The sequence below is a fragment of the Achroia grisella genome, unplaced genomic scaffold (assembly GCF_030625045.1).
Source record: "Achroia grisella isolate CSIRO2021 unplaced genomic scaffold, CSIRO_AGI_Agris_v1 utg4116, whole genome shotgun sequence".
In the NCBI taxonomy this organism is placed as follows: Eukaryota; Metazoa; Arthropoda; class Insecta; order Lepidoptera; family Pyralidae; genus Achroia; species Achroia grisella.
The window spans coordinates 301,933-325,036 of record NW_026712845.1 but is presented as its reverse complement, the minus strand read 5'-3'; the positions used below and the strand labels follow the sequence as shown (position 1 = coordinate 325,036).

At 31.0% G+C, this 23,104-nt stretch overlaps 1 protein-coding gene across 1 annotated transcript; it reads right to left on the bottom strand.

Moving 5' to 3' along the window:
• Positions 1-1,427: 1,427 nt before the first annotated feature.
• LOC131844720 (thyrostimulin beta-5 subunit-like) lies at positions 1,428-6,915 on the bottom strand. Its single transcript, XM_059193665.1, has 3 exons — positions 6,721-6,915; positions 2,789-2,947; positions 1,428-1,535 (listed from the first exon to the last, which is right to left on the bottom strand). Exons 1-3 carry the CDS (start codon positions 6,913-6,915, stop codon positions 1,428-1,430), a joined length of 462 nt encoding a protein of 153 aa, XP_059049648.1.
• Between the last annotated feature and the right edge of the window lie 16,189 nt (positions 6,916-23,104).

The following is a 23,104-nucleotide window of genomic DNA, read 5'->3' as shown; positions in this document are numbered from 1 at the left end:
TATGTAAGCATGCGAACCACATAGTCCGTATGTCTATAACATTTTATATAAGTAGTTATTTCATAAGGTGGAATCTAAAATTATAATTCTAATGCTTTGTATTTTGACGGTAAGTTCCTTTTATGTAACCGAAATAGTAAACAAACTTATTAGTTAGCCCAACTTATCGTTTTTATATATTTTTTTATTTATTAATAGCACTGGACTGGAATTCACACAGCGCATATAGCCTGCTTAGCTTGGGACAAGATAACTGAGCCGGCAGATTTTTTGTCATTATAGAAAAAATATAGAAAAAGCGAAATCCACATTATCATTCAGAAACCGAATGAAAAATATAATAATAATAATAATAAATACTCTTTGTTGTGCATAAATAAAATATTTGCTTTAACTTAACATAACAATATGCCAACAAAAGGCGGTCTTATCGCTCAAAACAATCTCTTACAGCCAACCTTATATGAAGAATACAAGTATGTAATATTATCTTATCTGTGATACAAGTGAAAATCTTATGAAAACATTCATCAAATAATATTCAGTTATTATAGACAAGCACATCCAGCGCTTATTCAGCAGATGGTGCGCTTTTCAAGTAATTTGAACCTTAACAAGGACGTCTCTGACCGCTATGCTGACATTTTCAACCTAAGTTATTCCTGACAAGCCCCAGAGATGGTATCTACAACCCTATTTTAATATTATGCGTAGATATAAGAACCTATTGACTGCATTGTAAATATTTTCATATTTGGAATCATATTATTCCCGACTATTAATGTTGTCCTGATCACCCAACCACATGGTTTACGCCACTCCACACCCCCTCCCTCCTCATTTCTGTAACTTATTGAATCTTTATATTTTAAATCAATCTGTGGTAAACTTGCAACCATCTTGTGGATTAATTAGATTAGTTACCAATTTTAGTCATTAAAAATAAAGTAAATTTTAAATTATTTAATGCCAATGGGTCTTTATATCCATTATTTAATTTGTAATAATGTAATCGTTCATCGGCCTGCACGTCGGGCACCAGTACCGGATGATAAGATAAATATGAGGTCAGGTTAGTTAGCCTACCGTAACAAATTCATTAGGAACTTATCACGATGATTTCCAGGAAAAACTAGGCGGAGGTCAACCTGACAAGTACTTTGCTAGCAATGAGTACATTAATGAACATTACTAACAATCCCATTCGACGTATGTCGTAGAACGTATGTAGTAGGACTAGAATTTGTCTCGATGTTAAAACACATTATACTATCATCCTCTTTCCCATAATAGGTAGTAGAGTTAATATTTTTACGTTGACCTTATGTGTTTCACCTCTCGTCTCTTACGTCCCCTGGGAATTAAAGAAATAATTTATATTGACAATAATATAATATTATACAATTTTAATGCATCAATATGTTACTTCAAATGTCATAATCATTATCATCGTCATGCAGGTTGTCATTTATGCCTTGTAGAAGGGTTGAATTGGGGGGTAACCATTCACAGCTCGTATGGTGAGAGGAGCATACCTGTAATAATAAAAATGTATTACTACGAAGTTCTGACGGTCTCAGTAGTTTAACGGTTTAGCATACCGCTTTAATTCTAATGATCACCGGTTCGATTCTCGTGCGATACAATATTTGTAATGTGCTTGATTCATTGCATGTATTGGTCTGAGAGTTTTATGTGCATATAGTAAATACAAAAAAAAACTTTTATGAGTTGGTTAGTAGTGTGAATAAAGTAATGATAATTATGCTAGGTTAGTATTATTATAATTATATGACACGAGGTATTTTGTTTTACTTTTTCATGTAACTGGAATAGTTACATGATAAATTAAAACAAAATATATAAGAGCTATTGATTAATATTATCTATTTTTTATTCTAATGTCGAAAATATATTTGTTTTGTTCTTAATATAAAACTACAGTACATAAAACTTCTAATAATAAAGTTACTAATTTCGACATAATATAAAAATATAAGTTAAATAGAAAAATACCTCTTGTATACAATTATAACAGAATCATAAGAATGGAAATGTCTTTACAGAATACTACTGGAAATAAACTACAAGACCCAAATCAATGTAGATGATAATAAAATCTTTAGAATCGAAAAGTCTTTACAGAGTTCTATTAGAAATATTACTAAACCCAAATAAATCTAATTTATGTATATTTTGAACAAACAGACAGATTTATTAATAGAACCGAAACTTCTAAAACCATGGATTTTAATCCGAGTCCGTTTTAACCCAACAGTAACCAATAACAAAAGTCACCACAAGAGAAGATATCCCGAAAATTACGGAAATATAAATTAAATGTTAAACGAGGGCAAAGCGGCTTTAAATGAAAGCATTCAAAATTATTCCACTGACAGAAATAGACTTTGTATAAAGTCGTCTGCGTGAATATCATTTAATTTTTTATACTTTTTCAATATTACGTTTACTTATTCATTAGTTGCTCTTAAAATTAAGAAAATCAACTTTTATTTAGTATAATATTATTGGATTCCCGATATTTTAGCCGTGTACAACCGCTATTATGACGGAGTAAAACGTAGTAAGATCCCGTGATTTTCTTCATTTTTTTAGAGTTAGAAAGCATCACATCCTCCGGTAAGGCAAACGTATGAAGGAGTAACGAGATGACAGTTGCTACTCACATCAGGTATATCTTCGTTTGTTCGCAATTACAGTTTAGTAATAAAACATTAATTCACTCAAAACTTTACCTTAATAAACACCGCATAAGATATTAACTTACTTTGCACCGACAGTCATCTGCAGCTATATAATGAAAATTTTCCGTTCCTGGAACAACGTCTGCATCGCAGTTGCGCAGACGTACCATCACCGGTCGGCGGGTGCCGTAAACGCATACTGGATGATGCGACTTCTTGAAAGGAAACTCCCAATCTGAAATCTGTACGTACAGTCAAGACATCTCGTTATCATATTTTAATTATTAGACCTTCAATCTAATGCATGCCAGCAATAAGTTGTCAGTATTATCTAAAAATGTCGTGGTAATAAATAAAACACAAACAACTATAGTTTACAAAATTAAAAAAATAGGTTTTTTTTTATTTGAAATCAACAAATTTTTAATTAACCTTTTTTAAAAATCTTTCATGTCTATTCTCGTCTCTTACTCGTAATCTAAATATATTAATAACGAACAACGAGAACTATATTTAGCTCTGGTTCTATTTATGGGCGAGGTTATGCGGTGAAATTATAGCATAACATATCCGAGGGCTAGGCCTAACTTATTCGAATCCTCCGAAATGGCAACCATGGTAATAGTACCATGGTTGCCATTTCGGAGGCATTGTGTAATATTATCATTTATTAGTGCTGTTTATTAATAACGACGACGCCGCCGACGGTTAGGTACCACTTACCATGAAATTATACTGTCAGCTTATGTAGCATTCTAATATCTATATAAAAAAAAATTGTTATGAAAATTATAGACAACGATACGCCTACAATAATTGTGCCCATGCGAAGCCAGGGCGGCATCGCTAGTATAAGATATAAATATTTTTCCAATATTAATCAGTAATATATTCGTATTTTAATTAACGAGTTCCAAACTAGGACTAAACAAAGAAAAGTTTTGTTTTAATTACCGCCATGTAAAAGTCTATATAGAATCTCTTAACACCACATCTTTAAATGCTTATTAATTAATCAAATTTCATAATGTTCAACGCCTACAGTGTAGATAGATATAATTTATTTATAAACTTCTCCCTGTAATATAAAACGGCGGTAAAAAACAGGGCTTAAAACGAGTCCATTAGAAAAGTGAATAAGTGTGTGTCGAGCCTTATATAATGAGTTCTGTAGGTATTTGTCATTTTTTATAACTATATTAAGGGGTTAACTTATCACCTATGACTTATGTTTTCAAAACTAATATGACTCGTAGTGTTTTAATATAATTCAAATTATTTTGGGTTTGTACATTTATATGCAAATAAATAAATTTAATATTATTAAAAATAAGTACTTCAATACATTATACAACTTTGTATATTAAAAAAATCAACGCCTCCTGTCACAGAGTGTACGGGATACGTCGTAGCACAATATTGATTGTAGACAATATTCTAGGTATCTTTCTTTTCAGATCATTTTACCGAATTTCCATCAAAGGACATAGGTTCATATTTCTGATAATTATATTAAACTGTATCTTGTGAATAAGTCACGCATTACTTTTTATATCTCTGTCAATTGTTAATCAAATTCGATATATTTTACACTTGTTTGTCAATAATAGTTTCCTGATCAAAATTTTATATACATTTTTCTACCAAAAAAACGAATACAATAATTATCATGTCCTACTATGAGATTATTATACTGATCTCTTATACTTTTAATAAGTTTATTGTGCTGATTTTGTATATTATAAAATAACATACATATTATAAAATAATGCCACTCAAAACGTACCTTACAGGTTTTTATGTTGATTAATCTATCAAAGGAATAATTTCTGAGGCAGGTTTAGGTGTGATAAATTCAGTAAGGTTTTGTATTAAGTGCAATTGAAATTCCAGTATTTGGGGCGGAACGCTGGTAATCTATATGACTGATTATTTTATATAAGAGACCCTCTCGTAATTGACTAAGAATACTAGTTTTGTAGCGTGCTTCTGCTATGAATTACCAGCAGTCTTACAGTTCAAGGTCTACAATGCGTACGTGTCACTTAAGAGGGCACTTCTCGTTAGACTGACACCGTCTAAATGTAATTAAACCGAAGGACTACGGCAGGCTCGCGTGTCAATTATATTTGATGAAATATAGCCACATTTGTGATCAATACAAATTTTAAATTCGTCATTATAATTACATAAATAGAAAAACAGATCGGGCGTAAAAGTATATGGAATATTGGATTGGAATTAAACATTCCTTTTTATACCACAATAAAAAAACATATAGATTAATGTAAGTAACTATTTAGCTTAGGTCAGTATTATTGAACTCGAGTTGGTATGTTTTCAAATATATATTTTTTTAATTCAAACTTAGTTATCAAAAATATAATAATTTTAATACAACAAATATAAAAAAGGGAAATCTGAGTGAAGAAGGAAATTCTCTATTTTCCCGCGCAAACCACTATCGCAAATCATTAAAATTCGAGCTGCGAGCCACTATTCGTAGCTGTATGTTGTGTCTGTATTTACAGTGTAAATTCAAACCTAAGCAAAACAAACACGATTGCCTGCTCATAGAAAAATGTAATATCTCGTTCGGAAAGTCCAACCTGAGCAATTAAAACTACTAAAAATTTCTTGAAATTGCATAATTAATTTTAATCAAAACCACAGCCTTACCTATTTTCTTTTAAAAAAAATCTGTCAATGATAAAATTAACAGCGAACTCTAAAATTGGATAAGGCATAGATCTCAGTTGCCGTTTCTATTTTTATTCTACAAATCGATGGTTGGATGTTAGAATGGTTTATATTTCAAGAAAACTAATAAGTATCCTGTTTTATTTTGAATACAAAATACTGTTGACTTGTTGTGGAGACTAATAACACAATATCTAGAGAGAAAATTCATGATTGTCTCTAAACTAAATACATTTATTTTGTTTCCATTTAGTACGAATCCCTAAAAAGAGGTGTGTGCTGCCCTCAAGTTGAATTCCAGCTAACTTTTTATTACTTTTTGTGGAATAATGTTCTGTTAAACTTCTTATCTGTTTTTATTTTTTCAGAGGATACTATCAATCTTGCTTACGTATTTGTGTTTGTGTTACTTTCAAAGAATACCTACAGAATTTATATAAACACAAAGTGTTTTTGACAAAATACATATTTAGTGTCGATATCTTTATATTAAAGAAGATACTTTGAGGCACAAAGTAACAACTTTCAATTGTGACAACTTGGTATGATTGGCAATAAATCTTGCATATTGGGAAAGACTTAACAACATCCATTTATAATGGGTGAAAATATCACAAACTCCCACACAAATGGAATCGTATTGAGAGCTCTTTTTAAGTGTTAATATCTTTGCAATATTCACTTGTTCGTACACGTAAAAGTTGAATCACCGTTCGAGTATACGCCAACATAGTAAATAAATTATTTGATTTCAAATTGTTTCAGATGCGTACCTATATTACTTTATAAAATTGGTAAAAGCAGATATATTTAAATATGTACTGCTTTAGGCTTATAGTAGTAAGTAAGATAGTTAATATTTTAAATTAATTAAAAGAATAGTAAAAACCATTGTTTAAGTGCTTGAAGTGATAAGTTACCAATGCATGCTTTTACTGTTGTGCACTTAGGCACTAAGCTAAATAACCCACGTAGACCTCCGTTCCGTTGGGATGTATGTACCTTCTACGTACGACTCGTATGAGACAAATTAGACTTACCTACTACTACTTCCTTAATACTACTTATTTCAACTTAATTATACCAAGGGAGACTTTGTGCAGAGTTCTCTGCGTGGATACTTATGTCTCTCCTATTTCTGGCGCTAAGTATATTACTTTGGTACCCTTTTGTAGAGTGTAATTGTGTGGTATGAAATCACCACAGTTATTGACAGATAAACTTCTTTATATATGTATTTGATTTTGGTATACATACCTTTTGACAACGGTTATCACTTTCCATCTGATGTATTACCAATATATAAAAAACTTACTTCTCTAGAGTCGCATCTTCCTCCACAAGAATGCACCTTGACCCTGTCCCAGCATCTACGACCCTTATCGTCTGTCTGTTCTGCTCGAGCTAAACTGACTCGTTTGGTACATGTCTCCATTGGTAAAACAGCGTCCAGGGTCCACAGAGTTACGGTAAATAGCAGCCAATTAATAGGTTTACAAAATTGAACCATAATCTCTATAGTTGAATCGGTGTCTGAAAAATATACTACATCATTTTATATATTTGATATTCTAATAAATATATTAAAAAATACTGCCCAATCCTAAATGCATTTCTGAATACGAAACAAAGGGTTTTAAAGGTTGTTTGTTACAGTAGAGCACTTTGGTCCCCTCACTTTCCTGCCTACCCCAGGCAGGGAAATGAGAGTAAGGTACCTGCCGTGAGTTCACAAAGACAATCAATCAAAAAACATATATATTAAACATTCGTTCCTATAAGTTTTTATTTGAAACGTGCTATAAGAATATGTCGCAATGTACGCTTAAATAAATAAAAAGGGACACCCTTTCATTTATTTAAGGGGATCTTAAAACCCTCTGACCTATCCTGGATTAAATGAGACCGTACATTAGTGGTGTTATTTTACTTTGTAATTTATAAATCGTAGTCGTAATTTTCGTCTTTTTTTCTTACGTATAGCTGACGCCATATAGTTTAATACTTCATTTACATTGTGTTTACTATTAAGAATTTTATTATATCTTTTTGTATGATAAAAAAATACTAATAAAAAATTTTGACCGACAACAACACAGTGTAATATGCAAAAGCAAACAATAATCTAGTGATTAAGAACTTTCGATGCCTGCAAGTTTTACTCCTGTACGAAACATACTGACATAAATGAATTCTTGATAAGTATTATTTATGTATTTACTAACCAATAGATTGCTAGAATTTATATAGCCTAGCCATGGAGTACAAGCTCTGCTTACTTTGAGAACACATGTAATTACCATAACTGTCTGTGAGTTTTCCAGTTGTTGTTTATTTATTATAATTACTGCTCTAATAATAATAATCTTATTATACATATGTATGTATATAATAGATATGAAATTGTATTACATGTTAGGCAGGATTTATTTTAAGCCCACAGCAATATAAGTTTTAATTTATGCAAATACGTACCTGCCTTTAATTTCACGAAGTTAAATAGACACCTGAAACAATTTCACATATAATTATTTATCTGTATTTATTTATAGATATGTAGATATTAATAAAGAATGCTATTACTGAATAAATAAATATGTATGATGAGAATAAAATAAAAATGTATTACTTTTTTTAGTTTTAAATACCTTTTCCATAGATACTACAGATAACAGCCTTAAGTGCGTTGTAGTAAACTAATAGTTGTAATTGTAGTATAAGTGTACTAGTCATTAAAACTATTTTTTTTTATTTTCATAAAATTATAATATTTGTATGTAATAGGTATATTACATTATGTATAAAAAAAAGACTTTTATGTTAAACCTATAATTCTGTATACCTCAGACGTTTCTTCAAAATATGAGCAATTACCTAAGCTACTACTTTAGGTAATTCCAACGAAAGCACTCTCAACCGACTTTCCTGATCACTTCTATCCCGATATATATATATCAGCTTACATTGTTACCTATCATTGACCCTCTCGGCATATCTCAAACTTAACATCTCTAGTAAGGAAATTTTGCCAATTAATGTATTCTATTATACTTAAATTGGTATAGAAGCTTACGGCCCAACTGATCGTAATCTGTAATCATCGCCAATATACATGAACACCACTAGGCATATCCCGTTGTCATTTATCATACCACTCGTGTGTTGTCATTCTAGAGGACTAAGATGCTCTCTTATACTATAATTTCACTGCCAATTCACTACCTACAATACAACTGGAAAACAGTGTGGCAAGACAGGTAGGCATGCAAAATAACTTTTTACAAAGTCTAACTCGGGTAATTAATACTGTGTTAATACGAAACCACTGCATAATGCGAATTTCTGCACAATAAGAAACTATTAACCTATTATCACTACGCTAGTTAGGCAACTTTTTCGGTCCTTTTTTAGCACTGGTGTTTTATGACTGGTTTTCGTAGATGCCTCCTACTACATCCTCGGAATGAAAGCGTAGAAACGTTATTCTTGTATATGTATTTTTACTCTATCTTCACAGAGAATCTCTTTCATTATAATCTTAAGCTTAATAATATTATAAACGCTAAAGTTTATAAGTATGGATGTTTCTTACTCTTTTACGTAAAAACTACTGAACGGATTTTAATGAAACTTTACACTAATATAGCTTATGCATCAGAATAACTTGTAGAATCACAACAGAATAACACAATTTATTAAAATTTATGTAGTGAAATTTAACGCAGGTGAAACCGCGGGCACAGCTCAGTATATTACTCACAGTACTCAGTATATTTCAATATGACTGAATATGTATCATCGATTAAAATAACTTAATTCTAATAGATTACAGAGTACTTATCTACATACATTGTTTTTGACGTTAGAAATTATTTTTTTAATTCTTTTTAAAATCAAGTTAATCATAGTATATAATAAATACCCTATCAACTTTACTCATATTCTTTATAATTTACATTTAATTTAGTTTTTGAAATCTCATAGACCGCTACAGATGGTACTAGTAGAGGTACCTATTCTGAAAAGAGAGCTGATATATTTTAATACATATAATTAATTTACAGAAATAACCAATTATATACCTCTACATATTCAACGCAAAATATGCACACTTTTATGTATTCACCGATACAAAGTGAATCCGAGGCGTGTGTTAATGTTTTGTATTCGTTTCAAATTACCTCTTTTTAGAAATACACGATAAGTGCTAAATTAAATTTCAGATAAACAATACCTGCCTCATGGTAGACTCGAAATAATATTATGCTCGTAACATTTTTAAGATGACAGTTACAAATTAACCCTACACTAATCAAATTCGAAACTTTTCTCATTAAAACGATAGCACTGTAAACGAAGAACTGGCTTTTTCCGGCATCGCCAGCCGGAACCCTTTTCAGAAATATTTTCAAACAACAAATTAGTTGCTGCTTTCATTCCTTCATATAGCAATACAGTGACTATGGATGTGGCTATGGGAATTATAACACCATCATATTCTTCTAAACTAAAAAGCAATTTTGTTTTATATTAAATAAACTAAATTAGTTTTGTACTCTCTTTCACAAAGCTTAAATCAGAAAATGGCAGGCATTGTATTTAAAAATAATAAAGTATTCAGACCACGAAAATACCAGCTTTAATTTTATTTATAATTATAACATAGATACACTGTAAATCGTAGAACAGTAAGGCTATTCTTAAAATGCAAATATCATTATCAAAGCTCACTCATATACGCGAAGGCTCCTCGAAATATAAATCACTTAGCCTAGAATCGACTTTTATCAAATAGCACAATAGGACTTGATCAAATTTCTGCAGGACCAATCAACAAAATAATGCGAATGGAGTCTCTTCTCCTTTTTAAATATGTTGAAAAAATATTGACGTCAATTCGTTTGTTCATATTACTTATCGAATGGTAAATTTAAGTTCTTGTAACTTAACGACAAAATATCGACGTCATTAAATTTAGATTACACGTTTCGGATGAAGAACTCTGGAGAAAGACACTTTTTATTGCAGTCAATCAATATATTCTGGTCACGCGGACGAACAACGATGCCAGAATGAACAGTGGCTGAAAAGCTTTCACTCTGTATGTGGCGTAACTTTTGACGTTATCGAATTGCGATCGCATCGAAATGGCATCTAATAATTGATATACATTAGATGTCTTTTTCGAACATTGGCGGGAATTTATTTCACAAATATACATACAGTTTGAATTCAGATTTTAAGCCAAAGTTTAAACACATAAACAGCAAGTTTAAGCCCTGTCATAATTTTAAGTGTTTATTAGCGTTATTATATTGCAATATTGTCTTGCCTATTACATTTTATATATACACATATTACAAATATGCAAGTATAAGTTATGATTATAACTATCGATTTTGTTTAAGTAACCTACATCAATATTTTATACCTACATTTATAGGTATAAAATAAATCATGAAATCCGATACCATTATGATTGAAATCGCAGAAGGCGTAAAAAGGAAATTCGTTCACCCCGATTCAAGTACCATTCTCACTTGAGCATTTATAGAAATGAAAATGTCCTAGCATAGATCATTATCCTGGCCTCCCATTAGATCGTTATATAGTATTTAGATCGATACCAACCTTTTCATTAGGACATTTGATTTTGCATATTAGTATGATAGGTTCGATATACACACCATAAAGTGATATGAACCTAAACCCGTAGACAAGTTGCCATAAATCGATAAATATCCAGTAGTACAGTATGAATATAGACCGCGATAGCAACATCAAGCGAAATGATCTTTCTAATGTATGCAGTAGCAATAGATTGAGTATTCATAAACATATTCAATTTAATATTCCTTAATTTCGTATATACCTGTATATGACATTTTTGTTCGGATGCCATTTCGAATATAATTATACAAATAAAAATTTTAAATAACTACCGAATAAGAAATACTCAAATTATATATTAACCCTGGACAATTCACACAACGCTATGTAGTCCCAATCTGAATAAAGCTTGTGATGTGGCTACTAAATAACTGAAGTAAATTTTTTTTTTGTAAATACGTATTAAATATACGGTCTGTATCGGTCTGGGTATTTTCTATATAATAATATAATAGAAATCACTCTTTTACTTTTTAAAACCCACAACCATTTTTAATAGAAGTCTAAATAAATGTATCGAATTATGTGAATTTCAAAACATATTTTGTTATTTGTTTATTGTTATGCATATGCGATGTATATGATGATGATATGTATTTTTTACACTATACTATTTTAACTTCAGAATGTAAATGCAAATATGTGAAGTTATTTATTTCCCTCTTATCATCAGAACAGCCGAATGAACTTTAATAAATAGGTATCATTAATTTCGTACAATGTCTTATATTTAAGTATATAATATTATATTTCTGATAAACAAACATGGCCTTCATTTGGCGTAATATTTTTGCAACGTAATGTAATGTTACAAAAGCTATTTATTGACTGAAACGAAACCAAATACTTTCAAAAATACTGCTTCTTCTTTACTGTTTTCTTAGTCGTCTCAACCTTTTTTATATTATTTTCGCTATCGTCTTATCCAAGAATTCTGAACGAAATTAAGCGAGTATTTAAGAAGACTACTTTATATTTACATTAAAGAATAATGTAGTATTATCTACTACAGTCATATAATCTATAATATAAGATCGACGACATTATAGAGAAATCTCATCATTTGAGAACCTATTTTAAGAAATATTATATATCATTTTTTTCCTTATGTGCTATTTTCTTTGTTTGAAAGAAATTGACGTTACATTTTGAATTGCACGCATCTGAATGGGTTTTTAAAACCCATAATCATAGTTGTAACATAAATAATAAAACGTGATAGACTGGTATGTATATCTTTAACATATAGATTTGTTGTTTAATAAGTTCAGTATCTACATCCATACTAAACTTTGTTTGTTGTTTTAATAATTTAGAAATTTATAATTTAGTACGTATACAACTGTAATAGCATTTTAACTAACTTAGCTTTTAAAACTGGGAATGTTGCCCGAAATGATCAAAGGTTCTGGATTAGAAAGCAACATTTCATAATTCAAACACCTTTACCAGTGGCTTATTATAATCTGTGTTAATCTTTCACGATAACAAAAACGTCACTCACAAGCAACACGAAACATTCAACTTACGCAAAAAGCGTAGCCTTCAGCCGGGGCGTATTGTAAAACTGATGATTTTATTTCACCCTTTGCCCCTACAGTTTTTCCACTCACTGAACTTTACGATTTTCGTTAACGGCAGTTTCATTCAAATTACGATCTGTGTCAGTAAAAAGGAAATAAAATAACAGTGATATAAAACACACAACACTGCATTAATTTTTATACGTGCATAATTGGTTGTTTGTCCGATTTTAGGGTACCGTAGATACTTCTTATATTTATTTTTTAATACCAAATTTTAAGAAGAATATTAAGAGCATGATACTATAGTGGTTTATAACACTGATTGAGACGAAATGAATGTGAATTGTGAAGTTGGATATCAAAAATTTTTTGCATGTCGATTTATACTTCAAAATTCAAAAACCATTTATTCATGTAGGACATTTTAGCCGCTTATGAACGCCAAGTTTTACATTATAATTTTTTTCCCTACCGTCCAGTTCGGTATATAGATCCAATTGAGAAGAACTGGCAAGAAACTCAATTGAATTACTTTTGTTTTTAAATCCAGTTTATTTACAATGCATTTATATAGGTGTCTATGTCTAATATTAAATAAAAATCCCGAACAAGAAAACTATTGCCATGCACGCTCGTCATTCAAGTAATCGTTTAGTGAGTAATAGGCCTTGCTCAGTAAATATTAAATCATATTACATACAATCATATGCAGATGTTTTGAATTTATTTAAGGGTAATTCCAATATATCCTTTGGTATCTTATTGTAAATTTTTATAACTTACTCTCCGTAATCAGAAACAACAAACCAAAATGTAGTATTAGAGGCCGTGGTATACTCGCACCCTACCACCTTGAATTACATGTATCCAGCGAAATGTGAGCATTTCAAATATTGCGCTAGCCGAATTCTTCTCGAGTTGTACCCCTACCACATTATTAAAATAAAATACATATTTTACAGCAGTCATAATAAATAATAATAATCTCAGGACAATTCACACAGCGTCATCTAGTCCCAAGTTAAGCTAGCTAAAGCTTGTGTTATGGGTACTAGATAACTGATACAGATACATTGATATTTTTTTTTCGTAAATACTTACATATTATACATAGATAACACCCAGACCGATACTAACAATTAGACTCATGTTTGTGCCGTGCGAGGAATCGAACCCGCGACCATCGGACGTAAAGCGGTGTGCTAGACCGCTAGACCACCGAGGTCGTCAAATATTAATAATAATGTTCATGACAAAGACGGACAAACACACTTTCGCATGTACAATATTAGTACGGATTAACAAAAATTCCAAAATATAATTTTAGTGTACGGTCAGTCTAATGGTAAACTGTTACAGATGGAATGTATTTACTTACTGCCTAGATATGATAAAAGATTATTATTAATTATTATCATTACGTTATTTGGTTGTTAGCGGTCGGTATTCTTTAAAATTACATTCCCCATTCCAATATTCATTTCCTATGAGACTCGGTCCATTTCCTGTTAAGCTTATAATAAATTCTTAATCAAACATTGTATTTTCATGGAAAATCAAGAGATAGAATACTTCTACAAGAGTTTTTCTCGAATGCTTTATAATAATGTATTGTGTTATTTTTTTGTGTATTTGGGAAACCCTACAATGTCTAGTCTAAATAACATGTTTTTATGAATATATATAATCATGTGATACGATAGGTATTACGTTCATTACTAAATATATAGCTAAATTAATTATTAATCTAACTTTTTTTATACTACGATGGTGGCAATCAAGCTTACGGCCCATCTGATGGTAAATGGTTACCGTAACCTATGAACGCCTGAAACACCAGGGGTACTACGTGCGCGTTGCTGACCCTAAACTATTCTAACTCCAAATAGTTTTCCTAGAGTGGTAGACTCTCTCTTTACTTTTTTGTATATAAATAATTATATTATGATAATAATTACCTTATGACTTAAGTATTATGTCATAAGATAATTATTAAGTATATAATTATAAGTATTTTTATCGGATTGCTTGATATTCCAAACTATCTGACTATGCGCTTGTTGATAAATGGTAATCAACATCGATATGGTATACCGAAAATCATCCGCGTCATCACGTCATCATATGCCTCCCGTAATACCTCAGGAGTTGCCATTCCGGAAGACTATGTTAGATGACTGTCCTATCTCGCCCTCTAGCCGAAACACGCCTACGCAGACGACTGTACAAAGTCTACCTCTAACTTTTTTTAAACATTGAAAAATACAAATAAAAGTCGCATTTCAATCGTATTTTAATTTACTATAGCAATGTTTAGCAAAATTATGACATGACTATTTATATTTATAAATACTTTTAGTTACGATATTATTTTGTACATTTAGTACTCTAAGTAAAGAAACTTAAACTCGGTAAGTCTACCGTGTTTGTATATATACTGAGTAGCTTTCAATTGCAGTTATAGATTCCAAAGTCTTAACGTAACTTTAATTGTCTGTAAAAGTCTTTGATATAGAAGGTTAAATAATAATTATTAAATATTGTTTGTTTGCAAGCTTACTTAATATCTTCATGCCCATAAAATAGTAAGTGAAGAATATTTATTGAATATTCTTACTGAAATAAAAATAGATACCGCGTCTCGTTTCACCTAAACCAAAACTTTTGAATACCATTATCATTACCTGAGAGGCTTCTATGCTACTATTACCACGCTGGAGAGACGGTGCCGTAGGTATATAACTTTACTTCGATTGTTTTTCAGTTACACGTATTCAATAAAAAAACAATACCGTATCCATTTATTAAAAATTTTGCATATTGCAAGGAACTGATCTCACGACGATCGGCAGCAGACAAAGTGGTGTGCTAAATCGCTGGAGTACCAAAGCGAATGTTTAAGTTTTATGTAAAAATTGTATTTAAAATTACATGACGAATAAACATCCTTTTCTCTCATTATTAATTTAATCAATGAAGCGAATGACTGCTGGTGTAGTTGACGAAATATTTTATGGCATTGAAAACATTTTATGTATATTTAATTACCAATTTGGCTCCAAAAGATTGCATCAGTTTTTGTGTTTTTTTCTCATACACAGTAAAAATCCAAGCATTGTTAATAAAATAACACTAACAAAAAATGAGTAAGCGTTATCGATTGAAAAAATAATTTACAAAATATAATATATCTCAAAATAAATGGGCATTTTAAGGATACCCAACACAGGTGACTTATACCATATAAAATTAAATTCTTGAATCTAAGAAAACAAATCAGTTAACAATTCTATTACCCATCTAAAACTATATCAATCAGAAAAATAAATACCAATGACAAAGCATAACCTTATTCAGCCGAACCCTTTGAAGTTAATTTAACTCTTTCGGAGTTGCTTAAAATTCCAGAACAACAAGTAAATTTGGGCAATTTCTAAACTGATGCTAAAAAGTGATTAGAAATACCTAATCTCGACTGAACACGAATCAAATAATCTCTTATTCAGCTTTTGATGATTGGCCGTTTCCACTTTTCCTAACCCGACATCTTTCACAACTTTGATTCAAAGTCAGAATCATATTAGATTTTAGATAAGTGTCCTGTAAACAGTTACCCATTTATTTATTGTATAAATAAGTTTTGTACTTTGGTATGATTTACTTATTTATATGTATTTTCATTTTTAGAAATGTTTAATGCATACACACATCTTTTACTTTGTCGATTCCTCAAGGATGAGTTTCGAATAAAACAATTTCAGGAACAAAGTGACCACCAGGTATGCTTTTTCCAACCAAATCTCTCCAGGCATATCTAACCTGTGTCAAATAAACCATCGATTGCATATTTCGTTTGACGGCCTTTCGGACAGAATCAGTCCATTGTGCAGGTACAGGGCACCTGCACGACGGACTGATTCTGATTCCCTACCTCTGCCCGTCCATGCGGCCTTCAATTATATGTTATTCCAAATTATCTGGTTTCCAAGGGTTACAATATGTCTATAATATAATAGTCAGGAAGCTGATAAAAATAATGATTATGATAAGATCTCGAGTGGCAACCGCAGACCGGAAGACGCATCGTGGGAAGGGCTCCAGCAAGGTGGACTGACGATCTGGTTAAGATTACTGGAAGGCATTGGATGCGAATAGCGCAGGACCGATCTTCGTGGAGATCTTTGGAGGAGGAGGCCTTTGTTCAGCAGTGAACGTCTTCCGGGCTGAAATGATGATGATGATGAAGATGATTTAAGAAAATAAATTAATTGAGATAATTACGTAAATATACTGATGTTAGTACTTGGTTCACTACCCAGCCTATAAGGAACCTGGCATGAAGATAATAGTAACAAAAGTCAAAAGTAATCCGACTTAGAAATATCACTAATAAGCTCGCTGGTCGAATGTTTAATTATTTCTACGTTTAATTACATTCAACATTCCCCGGTATGAACCGGACGATTACTATTATTATTTTCTAATTTTTGATTAAATTGTTTATGTCCAGTGCAGTTAATAATTACTTTGAACAACCTTTTGACTCTTAATCAGAATAGACAATCTTTTGTATGTATTTATTTCAAATAAGTTGTGCTCCGACTCTTTGCCTGTGTAGTATGTACATTTGTTAATGCCTTCTATAATGATAGTAATAACACTGGACAATGCACACTACGCCATCGTGTCCAAGCTAAGCAGAACTAGTGTTATGGGCACTAGACTAGACAACTGATATAATACCCAGGTTCTTTATAGTTAAGAAATCGTATCTATCTTTAGTGTCATATAATAATGTGTAGTAATTTCATAAGTACGTATATTGTAATCACAATGAACCACAGAACACCTAATTAAAATTGATTGAACAGTTTCCGAAATTGTTCTACTCGAAAAACAATATCAAAAGTCAAACATTTATTTTGCATTTTAGCTCTTGGAAGCTTTAAAAGTCATTAGGATATTAATGATGGTTAATAATAAATTACTATTGATTAAAACCTGCCGGAGTTTCGAAATTAATACCGTCGAGAAAACATTGAAATACACTCAGCATAGCACTGATTCTGTTTTTGAGCGGAATTACAAAATAATTGTTGAAAACGCTTAATAATCGTAGGGTAGAATAATATATTTGTTACAACATGATTTAAATACCTACGTAAAGAGTTGATTTAATGATATACAAATATGTTCCGTAACAGAAAAACGATTGTGCTAATTGAGACATTTCTATAAAAATAACAAGTGAATAAATAAACCTGTTGAATGAAAAAAATAATCAATGGAAGTCAGGTTTCGTATGTAATCTTGTGATATAAATGAAAAACACACAATAAAAATAGAATAAAATTCAGAACATCAACGTTTTGGAAGTCTCTTGAAAATATATTTTCAAATGTGTATTTCAATAATTTCCATTTTTTTACAAAAACAAGTTAAAAAAATAAAATTCAGTCGAATTGAAGACCTCTTCTTTTTTTGAAGTCCTTTAAAAAGAATCTTCGAAAGCGGTTAAGACATGGAATAACATCGTCATCATAAAGAACCAATTATTGTTCACTGAATACGTACATATACTGGACTGATACTCTTCATTCTAAAGTAAAGATTATTCTCCTGAGTGGGTACCTCATCCTCACCTATATAATCCGCCAAGTAACTTACTTTGTAAAATGTATTTTAGTGAATAAATGGTGACATAAATCAGTAAAATTACAGGATGGAAGGTGTGACATTAGCATCGCATGATGGTTACCACTTACCATCACGTAGATAGCCAGCTTGTTTGCCGTTTCAATCACATAAAAAAACTACTAGGTAACAAGTGGCATCGTATACAATTTTATTCTACACAATTTCAGGTTTTTCGTCTCTTGCATATATTTTGTACTTTATTCCCTCAGGTCGTCTGTTACATGGGAATGAAAAGGATTGTTGACACATTCCATTCTTACTTCGTTTCTACCGAGGCCACGTGTAACTACACATGAAGAAATACAATCGAATTAAACTTACATTCATATTAAAAGTATAGTTGAAAATTAAGAAAATATATTAATTAAGTTTCTTAATACTTATTGAAATAATATTTATTAGTAATATGTATTTGTGTATGTAGGTAGAGATGCATAATATCAGTCTCATACAGAGACAAGTCAAAACATATTATATTTTTGCATAAAGTCTTCTGCATACATCCTGTACATGTGACAATATATGTATATATGTATATCAGTTACATCAGTTTATTATTTAAGTCATATAAAAAGAACGCCTAGATCCATCATACGATTTTACGATAAACATAAGTTAGTAACTTAAATAATATCAATCCCGAATTTGAATACTCACCATTAATCAGTTCCATTAGGCGTTTTGTTAAAGTAATATATTGCCTACTGGAAGGCACTAATCATGCAATCGCGTGCTTGTCAAGAGAAGTATCGAGCGAACTGGCGCGCAGGGAGGCAATTAGTTGCCGTTTGATCGAATGGACTAAAAGCTTTGGCAGAAATATCCTTATCCTCATTTCCTTATTTCTTACCAGGTCTGGTTCCAAATGGTATGTGGATATGAGTTCATCTGTTACATTTCCAGTATGCAATGACATGCTCAATTTGCATCCGATATACATAATTTGAGATCCATAAATTATATCGTTCTAGTACATACTTAATAGTATATATGGACCAATGCTATATCGAGTATTTCGACCAATTTATACAAAACCTTAAAGAATTATACATATAAAAATTCCTCAATAATCACTACGTTACTTACTAAAACCCGCATGACAACCCATTTAATAAGTAAAGTATAGTATAGTCATTGTAGTAGTGGTTTAACAAAAGTAATTCTAAATAGACTGTTATACACCCAAGTCCAATAACGGTCGGAATATGATCACTAATAGGGAAGGTCATAACGCTTCTAGAGGCGGTGGACAGGTTTCGGCACTGTATGTATATTTGAGTTCTAGAACTTTCTTTACAAATGTATAATTCAAAGAATAAAAGCTAGGAATTGTAAAGGTGTGACATTGGACATGAGTATTAACTACAAATGATGTCTTAGTACTCCAAATATTTTTCAAGAAAACTCATTTTATATGTACATTACAATATAACCTACATGCATATTTATAAATTATTAGATACAAATGCATACATAATCTGCAAGGTATGATGTAAGAGCGGATTTTCCTCTGCGAAATATATAACACGTCTTAAGGCATACAAGTTTTTCTAATTTTGTACAATTATTTTCCGTCTACATGTTGTTTTCAATTACAATTGAAATTAAGTAGTTAGACAGACTTTATACACAGTTTTTATGACTATATAAAGAAAATGCTACAGAAATTTAAAGTATTAATAATTTCCTCATCATTTATTACAATTTTTACACATTGCATTCTGTTTGATAAATAACTATGTACTTATAAAGATATTCTGTCCTCTGAAATCGCATATTCACACTTATAAAATATACCAATGAAGAGCGATGAAAGAGATTTATTACAAGAAGGGAGAATTTAGAAATGTCATGTTAATATAAAACGAAATTTTTTATTTATCACAAAGAATAGCGATCAATCGCGACTATATAAGTTTGAAAAAAACACATATTGACTATTTACGACCTACATACATATATACCTAGGGTTGTTGAACTTCACAAATATACTATCGCTATATTCCTAATTACTAACCCTATGTAATATTGTGTAATCGCTAGTACCTATTACAAACAATGAACTCGTTGGGGCACAATGAGGTCTTTATAATTGGCGCTTTAAAATATTTTATGCTCTCAGTAGTACATGGTTCCTTTGTTTTATGAAAGGTTTACTGGGTATATGAGTGTAAGTATATTAAATACGCCCAGTTTTTAGTACATGTTTGAGGGATTTAATAATATAATATTTTAATGAACAGCATTACAAAGCGAGAAGCTGGAGATACACGCATAAAGGTTTTACTTTAAAACCGTTACACAAAACGACTAATATTTAATTGTCGGTTTATCTTACGTAAAGGTATCATTGAATGTTCAGACAATAACCCAAGCTTTATAGATACCTACTTTTGATGCTTGGGAATTATTAATTATGAAACAAAAATTGAGATAATATACAGGTATGTATTGTAGAGGTTAACGACATTTAGTTTGGTCATTTAGATGGAGATTTACTTAGTACCTAATTGTTCATTGGCGACCTACAAAGGTATCTTAATTAAGGCATTTAGTCCATTGTGCTGACTTTGGGTGGCTGGGATGGTCGTCTAAGCCATTAATATAGAACTCAATAGGCTTTATGTTATTACTATAGTAATATAAGATACAAATGAACAAATGTTAGCTTAGAAAACAAATTAAGTATTAAAATATAAGTTATTTTCTATTATATATGTATAACATATCTATCATACTCATGAAACAAGAGCGGCTTGTAGGAACTGGTCTCCTCTTATCACTACGAATGCTTTAGTCTTGTTGTGTATTTATATTTTACCCTAATAAATTAGTGCTTATTGGTAGTTTGTATTCACACGTTTAGAATTGTAAAATGTGAACTTGCAAGGATTATTTTTAAATAACCCTTACAAGAAATAATAATAATAATAGAGCAACACAAGTTTCTTGCTTGTTCTTCTTGTGATGAGAGAGGCTTCCGAATGATCCGTAGATTAAAAAAAAATGTTATGACTATTCAAAAGTGCTTAAATTAAGTTTGAATAAATGATTTCTATTCTATTCTATATTATATGAACGGACAATACTAATAACATTCCCTGGAAAACTATTATTGTTATATAATAAATGTTTAGCCCCAGACGCATATTGACAATTTGTACCTGTCTGTGGTTTCGCAAGTCTAAAACAGATAGACAGATTGTCAATCAATTTTAACACTTGTGGATATACAATTAATAGATATGTAGGGATGTTATGGATATGAAATTTCGGACACGGATAGGTTTCGGATATAGAAATAATTATTATACCGGATACGGATACGGATGCGGATATGAAATTGTTTCATATTATCCGTTAGTTTCGGATAATTTCGGTTACGGATAATATTTTTTTAAGGAATTTCAAAAGTAAAATACAAATATCTAATAAAATGGTTACATAACGTGTCTAAATTAGGCTCCGATCCTATATTATATCCGATATTATCCGTAACTTTAATTTCGGATTCAGTTACGATTACGGATATTTTTTTATATCAGATATCCGATAGTTTCGGTTACGGTTATGGATCTCCTTAACATGCCTGGTAGGTATGTATATTTGCTGGTCAATCACGTATCAATGGTTTGATGAATCGAATTAAATTTACACAGATAGATAATTTTATAGGTATGTATAATGTATAGACATAAAAGATTTAAAATCATATGGAAAGTACTGGATCATACTAACAGTATGACGCAGTACTTTAGGTCGTACAATACCGGTCGGAAATATGACAGAGAATACATACTTGCCTAGTTATTAAGTACGTCGTCGACATTTATCTTAAATCGGTATGCCGCTTGATACACTTCATAAGATTATATGAAAGCAGATTTACAGGCTTACTAAAGAGAGATTAACGAGACGTTTCCTATACATATTCAATGAGACGCGTTTGTAGTTAAAACAAGATACAATAAGCTTTCTATTACTAGATAAACTCGATAAGACACGAGCCAGATTAAAGAGCCAAACATACAAACTTCTCTGTACATTGAAGAGAGAAAAGTTTGTAATAGATGTAACAAAAAATTTATATTATAATTACTTTACCCACGTTCACTCCACGAGGAGAATCTCCCTTGTGTTGCTGGGGCTGCCAAAATATAATAAGCTTCTAATTCACAATAATAATGTTACCTAGAAACAAATAATACTTATTATTCATTTAATTATCGTTAACATTTGAAAAAGGTCCAACCAGTATGGCTTCTAGGAATCGTACAATAAATACGATTCTGTGAATAAAATACTAAGTTAAGTTGGCTACATGTTCTGTTGTAGAAATGCATGCTACATTACAAAAGATGCGTTTGATTGACATTTTATTGAATCTAGATTTTGCAATAATACTGCCTATGTATGTAGTTATTTTTAGGCCATAGTTTTTTACAGTATTTATAAATATATTTAAATACAATGTCTAAATAACAACAACCAAGGTATTGATTGCAGTAATCTACAGGAATGAAATTAATTCGATTTGTTCAGGTAAGCATAGTATCAATCCTGTTGAATAATTCAGCAATTTCCGCACAAAACAAAATACAGTAAGACTCCGAATTTGATGTCCGAGTTAGTGGGTACATTTACATCCCAAATCACAAGATTTCCGCTATTTGAAGGGAAGTGTCTGCCGTTAGCTGATTGAGCTATCAATGTAATATCCTGTACAAGAGTGGAGCCTATTTTTCGTCGGAACTAGTCATCAGCGGTGAAAAATGTTGAACAGATTACTGATTACTGATTCCTTAT